Raw genomic sequence first — 11,173 nt, 5'->3', positions numbered from 1 at the left:
AAAATATGAAATCTGTTGTTTGGCACTTTTCACTAGGCTAAACTATTTTTTACTAAAATAAGTCTATGCAACTTATCATTTTTGTAGAGATGGATATACTTATCCAAATGGCATAAAATTTGTACAGTAGACTTCTGGAGTCATATGTAGGCTACTGTAATTTTCTCAAAATTTATTGTGCGCTTTTGATATATGTTCCTTATTTGACCTTAGTGTCCAAATAAATTAATAAATGCATTTCAATAATTTATTTGGGATTGACCATTATATTTTCTAGAGTGTGTATGATGCCTATAAACTATTGGTACCATTGGTTGTGCCCAAATTTAATTGCTTGTATGCAGTGAAATATTAATTGCTCTATAATTCAATTTAGTGACTGTTTTAGATAGTTTCCGTTGTTAAATAAATTGTATGGGTAAAATGAAGTTTTCTGTGAATCTTGTTAATAACAAAGTTGTAGATAACTTACTTATCTAGCTTGTGTCAAATTTTCATGGCAATAAGCTAAATTGTTTGAGAGTTATAGCTGTTGGAAGTTGGTCGCTAGAAATGTTTGTTCTCTGGAATTTCTGGATAGATCTAGAAAATTACTTTGTTTGACCTTGATAGCCATTGAATCATCCTAAGATGACTATAAGAAAGTTGTAGGCGGTTTTATAAGCTTTCCAGAAAGTCTAAGATCATAGCATTTGGTTGATTTGAACTCCAAATATGGCAAAAATAAGTAGCTATTGTTTATAGTCCAGGAAATGACTAAGTCAAATTGTAATTGTTTGTCTTAAGTGATGCTTGTGTAGATGATTAGGCTAATTGAGATTAGTTGTTATCTGTAGGTTCTATGTCTCTTACTGATGATGAGCAACTTTACCTTAGGTTACTAAAACTTTGTGAGTGTATGTTTCTTGTATTATAGAAGAGATATGCATCTACTCAGTAAAGATCAACTAGAAGAAAGTAATACATCTACTTGGTCAACGAATGTTAAACTTATCATACATCTTACGAATAACCATGCTTATGCATATGTAATTTATCATATCATCTCATCTCTTATGTATTCATGATACTCATTTGTGCATATGCATGTAATAGGTTCCTCGGAAGGAGTGACTCTACTAGAGTTCGAACCCAAGCACCAGGAGGAGCAACAGGCAGCCCAAGAGCAGGAGGTTCAGATGGAATGAGGAATCAACGTGGAAGATCTTCCTGAGTGTCCTGACCACCAACCTTCCTTGTTCTTGAAAGGCAAGCCCTAGAGCATTATAAGTCTCCTATATTTTTACAAATATCACTTGTGTCATTTATGTTTGATGCGTTAGGTTCTAAGAGTTGATTGGAAACACTTGTTATATATATTTTTCTTGTCCAGACAAATATATCTTGAATCCTATGTAGGTCTAGGATCGAATATATGCTTAGCCATGCTTAGTCCCGTAGAAGTCGGGTGATTTCCTGTCACCTACGAGATACAGGTAGATATCTGGTCACGGTTGACTATAATTACTATCGTGGAAATAATCATGTGTTGATGAATAAAAAGGAGACCGGGCGGAATTATGATAGAGAAGCACAATGCATGGAGGTCTTGGTGCCTATTTATTCCTATCTATGTCGATTAAGGACCGATTCGATGTACGTCCTCATGTCATATTGAACGCATGTCTAGCACTTAGCTGATCGGATAACTTGTTCCGACCGTGAAGCCGAGTAGCTCAATTCAGGCCAGGATCCGGTAAGTGAAAGTGCACACACTGGAGGCAGTAAGGATGTGTGGGGAGCCAGTGACGTGAGTTTAAGGGTAGGCCAGGCCTGAACTTCCTAGCAGACTGGTAGAATCTCTAAGGGTGCGGCACTGCTCAGACCCACGACTATACCTGAATTGTACCAAAGGTGACCCGACGTGACCCCAACGGGGGAAGTATGGGTTTGTGTTATGAATAACTCCCCAGCTGATTGGAAACAATTCGAGTTGCTGTCTCTCTCGGATAGTGAGAACTTGACTGAGCGGCGGCAACGTAGCATTAATTGATGGAACTTGATGGTTATGATGATAATCAAATTATTACACTGGATATGGTTACTAATGCTTGTTAGTTTAATCAAGTGATTGTTCTAGTACAGGTGCTAATCTAGAGATGCTTAATTGAATAGGTATTCAAATTGATGCTAGAGGTACTAAATCTCCAAGTTATGTTAAGCTTTTATGCAAAATATTATCAAGCTAACTCCACCGATAAAGCCTTGCATACTCCTTGGTGTCATATTATTTCTGATTTATGACGGGTAAGTCTAGCTGAGTACATTCTCGTATTTAGGGTTTATCCTCTCTTGTTGTAGATGACATGATGTACCATGGGTACTATAAGAACTGCCTTCATCCTGCCGTGGATGAGGACTAACCATGGGGCTATTTAAACTAAGTGTATTTAAACTAAGTGTGATGTTGAGGTCAAACTACTTTGCTTCCACTATTTAAATTTGGTTTGTAATAACTATGTGAACTCCGATGTATGTGAGATACTTGTGAACTGTGATGTAACATGTGACTGGTTATGTTGAATCATGTACAATCTTGGTTTGTATGTTGCTTTGTTTGAGATCCTTCGTGATTTCATCGAACTACCGGGTTTATATGGGCTCAAGTACGATAGTTTGATCGCTTCGGTGATTGCTATTGTACTTGTGCTCTTATAAATTGGACGGTTCTGTTATAAAACCCATGACAAAACAACTTCGATTTTAAATGGCAAGATTTCCTTTTTCTAGATTTTGCATCTTAGAAATTCATAATATTTTTATACAAGCTCAGATGGAGAACAAAATTTGTATGAAATTGTGAGATCTACATTTTTTATAGCTGTTGGTGATGAAATAATTGATATAATGTTCAGATCTTTATATAAAAAAGGTAATGAACTATAAAATTGTATATATTATTCGATATCAATATTTTTACATAAGTTATATCCCCATCCTAGGTCATACTAAAATTTTATGTCAAAAATTAATAACATTTTTATGTGACCATGTATGGATATAAATTTATATGAACATTGTGAAACTCAAAAAGATATACGGCTTCATGGCTGGCAGCGTTTCCATTTGAAATCATCTTAGTGACGCAATAGGTACAACTTTGTGCAAATACACATCTAAACATAGTATCAATTATTTCAACACTAAGAAGACTTCAAATTTAAAAGTTATAGTCATCGAGCTCTTAAATTTTCATATTTATTTTATCTCCACCCATGGTTATATACAACAAAGTTAAGACCTCTTAGGTACATTGTGTAGAAAACATAAATCTTTGTCATTTGAAATAGCGAAAACAGAAATACTTCCTTGCGTCCTAAAATACTTAACTTATAGTTTTCAAATTTTATCCTAGAATATTTGATCTTATAGCATCCCACACCTATAAGGTCAAATATTTTGGGACAAGGAAGTATTTATGTTTAAATTGGCAGAAATTTTTTGTTAAAAAAATGACAGAATTTAAATCCTCCATTTCTATTGGCAAGACGAGTATATTTTGCAAACTTTGATTCGGACAATTATTATTAAAAGACAGATTAAAAAATCTCATCAAAATAAAAAGAAAATATTTTCCCAGCTGCACCGGAGGCCCGGCCTACTACTATGTGACATTGTCACCTCTGCTATTTCTTCACCCGTTCACCCGCGTTCATCCGGCCTCCGTTAAATCTCTCTCCCTCCCGGCGACGACCGGGCGACAGCCGCTGCCTCCCTACTCCAGGTCCCCAGGTCTACGTCGGACCCTTCGCCGGCGACGAGCACCCACCAGGTATGCCCAACCCTTCTTCCCTCCCTGCTGCGCGAAACGGAGCACCCAAACCCTAACTAAAGCTATTTGCATTCGGATCTGATCTAATTAATTACAAGTGTATATGTATTATATGCCTACTGAGTACTGACTTCGATTTTTTGGGCAAAATTATCGTGTGTACACCTTGTCTCGGGTCCGCCCCTGTTCTGATTTCTGGAGAACAGAGAGATCTGTCACTGATTTCGCAGTTCTCTTGTCAGATGGCGAGCACAGGGCGGTCGATGCTGCTGTCCCTGCTGCTCTTCGCAGTGACGCTGTCACTGCTGGAGATGTACAGAGCCAAGTTCGCCTCGTCGGAGCTCATGACCATCGCCGGTGGATTCGTCTGCTCCCTCCTCTTCCTGCTACTCCTCACCGTGCGTTTCCCCTTCTAGTTCCTGTTGTTTCTAACTTTCTTTCTCGTTCCGAATGGTGCATTTGTATAGAAGCCACTGCCCCTCTTTCTGATTTGCTAAATTGAAGTGGTAGAAACTTGTATGGCCGCAGTGAAGTAGTAAATAAACATAGGGCGTGTTTGGTCCGAGGAACCACCCGTCGTAAATGAGGTGGTGCACCATGAATTTATCCTGTGAAATTTATTTGGTGGGATGACTCCATCCTCATGCTTAGGTCGTGGTGGATCAATCCATTTCATTCTAAAAACCAAACAAAAAAGTGAGTGAGAAGATGATAACCCATCCCATTTCTCAAACCAAACACCCCCTTAGTAAGTTGGTGTGGATCAATCCATTTTATGGTTACTTTTGTGTTATAACATTAATTAGTTCTGGATTCAGTCAGCTTTTCATCAAGAAGTGTGCTTGCTACTTGGAATTTTGCCTTATTATGAACTGATAATTGGAACAACTATTGCAGTTTATTGGAAACTACCAAGAAGCTAGTGGAGATAGAACTGGGTGGGGTGCAGGTATGTGTGGCATATGATCTCTCATATCTTCTTGTAGTCTTTATTTTACTTTGATTACTATCGCTCCTTGCAGTTGTTGTAGCGCAACTTGTAGCTCTTATTGTAGCTGGCACTGTCCACCGTGTCTGTATCACAACATGGTATGTTACCTTGAACACACACCACTGATTTTTTTACCAGACATTAGCATTTATTCTGCTGCATGGATCCATCAATGCTTCCTTTCTGCTAAATAAGGAATTTGTTGAGAACCTGGCATTATCAATAGGTGCTAGTTTGAACATTCTATTGGAATGTTCGTCTATGAGGTTTTCTTCTTTCTGATGTCAAAAAGAAAACAAGTCACTTGTTTGGGTAAAGGAGTTGGAACCTCGAATTGTTAATTGAGTCATTTGCAAAACTTAGTTTACTGTTATTAAGGCATACATCATATTCATTTGATATATATTTCTTGTGAGCCTGGGATTTTTTTTTCTGGTGCTGTCATCTTAAAGTCAAAATGCACAGTTCACATGTTCAACCTCAAAACTACAGTCTAGTGTCAACATAGATAACATACATTATGTACTGGTTGGAAGTTGGAACTGATTTCTGGTCACCAGCCAGAGAATCAAGTACATTATGCAATGTCTGTCCTTTGTTCGCTGTTGTTAACTGTGTTATGAATACTTACACTAGTATTTTTGCATGTTGTGAAAACTATAGAAAATGCCTCGGTCTGACTATACTGCTATTCATGAGTTTGATGTTGTTCGGTCCAAAACAGATGCCTAATGTGGTCAGCACAATGTTTAAGTTTGTAAGGCGGATGGCTAGTTGGCTAGTAGCTGAGTAAAATCCATTTTATACAAAATGATATATTAGTGATCCTTCTGCAGTTTCAGATTTGCAGTTTTAACAACCATGTCTTTTGCTAGGATGCTAGCATTCTCTGGTATACTTCTAGAATCAGCATTTTTCCCAGTAAAAGTGTGTTGGTGGAAAATTATTATAATATCTGTGGTTATTTGCTTTGAAAGATCAGGCAGCAGATAGACACCATTGCCATAATACCATAGAGTATTCATCCAAGACCCTAGCGATTATACTTTTCCGAATTTTGGTGCTCATTCACTCCCTTATTACAATATATGTGGTTATTTGCTCTGAAAGATCGGCCAGCAGATAGACACCATTGCCATAATACCATCCAAGACCCTAGCGATTATACTTTTCCTATTTTTGGTGCTCATTCGCTCCCTTATTACAATATATGTGGTTATTTGCTCTGAAAGATCGGGCAGCAGATAGACACCATTGTGACAAATACCATAGAGCATCCAAGACCCTAGTATTTATACTTTTCCTATTTTTGGTGCTCATCCTCACCATTAATCGTAATTATGTGTTTTTTTTTCTGCAAGTTCATGCCGCAAACCCCGTGAACAAACTAACCCTGTTGGTCCACTTTGCTGCAGCTTCCTGTTTTCAGCCGGACTCCTTTATGAGGTTGACAAGCTCTCTGGCATGATCCTTGCAAGGAGTGATTCTAAGGTGAGGCGGCACTAAAGCACAGAAGATGCACAGAAGAGATGATATATTCATGTACGATGACGTATTTTGTATGTCAAACTGGAGTGTTAGTTCGTGCCCTCCATCGGAGTTGAACCCATCAGGCCTTTTCTGCTAGGCATATATATAGGGGCTCTGGATTCTGGATACTGGTGCGTTTGCACCGAGGTCACATTCTGATGTTTGTCTAATCAATTGACTAATTTATCACCTTTTGCCGGTTCCCGGATATCATTTTCCATTCGCCATACTGGCGGTGCATTGCACCTATCTGTGTGTAATATGGTTTCGCCATGTTTTGTCGCTCATCTGTTTATCCACGCCGTCTTCTTTTTTTTTTTTTTTTTGGTCTTGTCTTTCGGTGAAGCGCGAGGACTGTAGACTCGCTTATGGAGTGTACGAGGCTGGCCGCCTGGCTGGTGAGCAAATTGGCGCTGCTGTGGGCTATGGCGCTGGGCCTGGCCGGCTGGTGCGGAGAGGCAGCGACGGCCAATCCAATGGGCGGTGTGAGCAGGAAACAAGGGCATCCAACCGGCACGTGAAAAATTAAAAGAATCTATACCTAATAGGAAGGAGGTAAAATTTCTCTTCACTCATTTTTTTCGTCCGGCCTTCCTTTAACGAATCCTAATCCAATTAGATCTCTCTGATTTCGAGTAATTTGAATAGGAATCTTAATCAAATAAAAAAATATATATCTATAGATATTATATATATGTGAATGTGAAAATAGTGTGTCGACCGCTTGAATATATGTTTTGGATAGTTAGAATCCTAACCCAAATAGATCCATCAGATGAGAACGTGAATAGAAATTCTAACCTAAATACGAAAGGCTAAAAGTTTTTTTTTTTGCCAGGTCACGTACCGAAAAACCTAACAACGTAAGGCAGAAGTCATGTTTTATAGCAGCCGTATATACAGTGCTCAAACTATTTCCGTATGCGGTGGAACCGAAGGTGTCCCCTATATACTCCTATCTGTTTCCTGCCATAAATAAACTATACATCGGCTCTAATTTGGTAAAAGTTTATTTAAACCGAGTCTTTTTTTTTTTGCGGCGTTATTTAAACCGAGTCGGGACCTTCCACGTGCACGCAAACGACCAAACCAACATGCAATCGTTAGACTTGGCCATCCAAAGTCCGTTTTTTTTTTTTTGAATCTGGGTATTTTTTTATTAAAATAATCATCATCTGGTGTGCGTGTTGATCTTTCATGTCCTTGCAATTCTTGCCCTTCTCTTTACTCATGTGTAGTCGTGTAGATTCTAGAGTACGAGGCCTACATGTTTCTCGTCTAGATGTATGTCACTTGCATATCGGCTCTTGCTTGCATGTTTGTTTCTTGTACATGCGCAGAAAATCATCAACGCCTTGTCACCAGGATTCAATCTACATATGATAACCCGTTATTATCTTCGTCTTTGTACTGTCCATTGCTCATAAAACTATATACTGAAACAATTTTGACTGCGAACAAGTGTATCAAATAAAAAAAAACAAAAAAAATGAATTGGAGCATATTTACAATTTTCTCTTAATAATGAAGCCTAAAAGGAGGTGATCCAATTAGGTCTAGGCCATGTTAAATTGTTTAGTATTTGTTAAAAATATTTAATTATTTATTGGAGTTGGACATGCATATTCTTTTTTATTATGTTGCAACGTACGAGCATATCTAGTAAATAACTATTAGGAAACATAAAGGGCCGAGAAAACCTGCCGAGCCAGGTTAAATCTGGCCTGATCCATTTACTCCGCTACGATTTTCTCCAATGGGCTTCAGCCCATACACTTGGGGTCTGGGCCCTGAATTCCCCAGGAGCCGCTTCGCGGCGCCCTCTCTGAAACCCTAGACGGCTAGACCTTATATCGCTATATATACCCAAAATCGAGTGAGGGACTCAGGGACAGCACCACCGTAGCCGCCGCCGCCGCCGCCTCTGCCCATTTCTTCCCTCCTTGGCTCCTTTGGCATCACGTCCGGCTGCGGCGGTTTTGACTTGGACAGCTGTGGTCGCACCCATCTCGCCCTCGTTTCAGCCTTCTATTTTTTTTTTTAATCTCGTTGTTCGCTTCTGTTGTCCGGCGCTGGTTTGAGGAATTTTGGGGGCCGTTGTATCGATGCAGATGAGGAGACAAGTTTTAATGGGTAATTTGCGTCTGAGGCATCTCTGTGATGTCACACCCTTTTTCACCTTGGAGATCTGATGCATCCTCAGTTGCTCCCTACGGCCCCTTGATCCGTCTGCTTGTTTGTGCTGAATTCTGATTCCGTTTTTTGCTTTGGATATCGCTTCTTGATTTGTGTTTGTGGTCCTGTTTTTTTCTTTTTTTTTCTCATATAAAATTCTATGGTTTGTTTTTGCGGTGAGGAGATGATGTGATGATCGAATTGTTTCCCTATTGGTTTGATTGGCCGCCATGATGGCTCAAACTGTATTAGCTCTATCTGATCATCTCCTTCGCGATCTGATTTCCATAACCATCGAACCATCTAGTTAATTACTATTTCCTAATTGTTTTAGGAAAGGGAAAATTGGTTTCGTGGCACGAAAAGACGCTTGATCCGGAAAATACCATCGAAATTTCGTCGCACCGTAAAATACCATTAAAAATGAGCATATGTTTCCGCAATCTAGCATAACTTTCGCTGTTAACGTCGTCGTTTGTTGGAGTCGATCCAAGGCTCCATCGAGGACAGCGCCATCGCCCCAGCAGACAAGCTGTCGGGCGACATGCTTACCATGACGTTCGGCAACGACACCACCTGCATCCTCTCGGGCAGCGGCCGGGTCCAGTGCTGGGGCGCCGTCTAGGTGCCGGACTAGTACAGGAATGAATTTTCTGGCCATCGAGGCCAACGCAACGCGGTGTGTGGCATCCTCAAGAGCAACTACTCCATCGCATGCTGGGGAAAGGGCCACCGCTTCGGCACCGGCGGCAGTCTGGTCTACAACAGCACCATGCCCGGCGCCAGCGCGTGCAAGAAGGGCTGCCAGTGCGACATCATCTCTGGCTACGGCACGCTCTGCGGCACCGGTGGCGCAGAGGGCGGCGAGGAGCTTGCCGTCTGCTAGGCCTGCGAGATGCCACCGAACGCTTCTGGGAGCTTCATTGCCAACGGCAGGGCGAGTACAGGACTAGCTGTCGCATGAAGCCACAGCCCGAGCAGCCCTTGTCACGCAGTTCAGCAGCAGCAGGCCTATGGGCATGTCTTTGCTCTACAACTACGCCTGCCCAGGATAATGTAGTGTACAGGTTATTCCACACGCCCTCCGATGGTTCCTGCTTGTTATTAAGGCTGCGTTTAGTTTGTGAAATGAAAAATTTTGTATGTCACATCGGATATTTCGGAAATGTTGGAAGGGGTTTTCGGATACTAATAAAAAAAACTAATTACATAGCTCGCCTGAATTGTAGCACTTATGGCTAATCATGGACTAATTAATCTTAAAACATTGTCTCTCAATTTTCAACCAAACTGTGCAATTAGTTTTTTTTCGTCTATATTTAATACTCCGTGCATGTGCCGCAAGATTCGATGTGATAGTTTGGGGTGAAAATTTTTTAGAACTAAACCAGGCCTGAGTGAGACGAAGGCATCGACGGTGCTAACAAACGACGTTATCATCGAAAGTACTTGAGTGCTAGATTATGGAACGAATACTCACTTTCAATGGTATTTTACGGTGTGTTAAACTGTTGATGGTATTTTTTGGATCTCCTGTTCTTTTGGTGCTATGAGAGTGTTCGGCTGGCATTAAATTGATACTGTAGCAGCTAGAAAACACTATTTATGTTGAAATTTAGTGAGAAAAAACACTGCTCCAGCTGAAAAAAAAGGCCAGCCAGCTGAAGCTGACCAGCCGAACACGCCGTATGAAACCAATTTTCCCAATAGTTTGACATTGAAACTTTTAAGTGACTATTGCTGGTTTCACTATCCTTTTTATTATTGGATACTCTCTATGTCTATGAAAGAATATAAAAGAATGTAATTATGGAAACGTGCCAGCCAAACTAGTCCAATTTTAACCGAGTTTATACCGAATAGTATTAGCATTTACGTCTCGAAATAAATTTATTATAAAAATATATTCTATAACTAATCTAATAATGCCTATTTTGTCTCATAAGTGTTACTCCCTCTGACTCAAATAAATAGATTCCTTTGACCGATTTTCTAAAATAAAACATTAATATTTACTAGATTTATCATAGAATATATTTTCAAAATGTGTTCATTTTATGTTATAAATGTTACTCTTTTCTATCAAGTTAATCAGATTTTAAAAAGTTTGACCGACACGGATTCTAGGAATTGATTTATTTAGGAACAGACGAAGTAGTACTTTTTCATATAATTTTAGTCAAATTTGAAACTGTTTGACATCTCGAAACATGAGATTTTTTTTTTGTGGGTGGAGGGAGTATAAAACTTCAATGCCTGTCGCACAGTTTACGTTCAAACGTGCTCTCTTTTGCCCGGAGAGATTAAAATTTATGAATAATAAAGATATTTTGAGGTCCATGCCTTAAATAGATGGCCATTGAATTTGTGAGCTTACCAGTGGTAGGTTTATCCAGTGGGCCCCCATCAGAGTTCAAATCATGGTGATCGCACATTTTTCTAGAAAATTTTCAGAAATTTCAAGGTACAAGCACGCGTGCCTGTTAGGTGGTACTGCGCCGGAGGCGACGTCGCCTCCTGGCCCTGTTCGCTTATCTTATAATCTATACTTTTCAGCTTGTTTTTTTAGTCGGAACAGTTTTTCGGCTTGTTTTTTCAACGAAACAAACGAGGCCTAATCTCTTCTTTATGTGTGTACACGCGCACGCGCGTGTGTGCGTGTGATG

General features: G+C 39.9%; 1 protein-coding gene and 2 non-coding genes across 3 annotated transcripts; all 3 read left to right on the top strand.

The window, feature by feature from the left end:
• Window positions 1–3,649: 3,649 nt before the first annotated feature.
• On the top strand, window positions 3,650–6,542 carry LOC136458080 (uncharacterized). The gene is made up of 5 exons (XM_066458085.1): window positions 3,650–3,811; window positions 4,054–4,209; window positions 4,709–4,760; window positions 4,834–4,900; window positions 6,218–6,542. The coding sequence occupies exons 2-5, from the start codon at window positions 4,054–4,056 to the stop codon at window positions 6,306–6,308; spliced, it is 366 nt and encodes a 121-aa protein (XP_066314182.1). The 5' UTR covers window positions 3,650–3,811; the 3' UTR covers window positions 6,309–6,542.
• A 1,892-nt stretch (window positions 6,543–8,434) lies between these two features.
• Window positions 8,435–8,532, top strand: LOC136462121 (small nucleolar RNA Z101). The gene has a single exon (XR_010760640.1). It is a non-coding gene; the product is annotated as a small nucleolar RNA Z101 (small nucleolar RNA).
• A 157-nt stretch (window positions 8,533–8,689) lies between these two features.
• On the top strand, window positions 8,690–8,775 carry LOC136462123 (small nucleolar RNA Z102/R77). The gene has a single exon (XR_010760642.1). It is a non-coding gene; the product is annotated as a small nucleolar RNA Z102/R77 (small nucleolar RNA).
• Window positions 8,776–11,173: the final 2,398 nt, after the last annotated feature.

The sequence above is a fragment of the Miscanthus floridulus genome, chromosome 6 (genome assembly GCF_019320115.1).
Source record: "Miscanthus floridulus cultivar M001 chromosome 6, ASM1932011v1, whole genome shotgun sequence".
Lineage (NCBI taxonomy): Eukaryota > Viridiplantae > Streptophyta > Magnoliopsida > Poales > Poaceae > Miscanthus > Miscanthus floridulus.
Note: the sequence above shows the minus strand (reverse complement) of the source record. Positions and strands in the feature narration are given on the sequence as shown.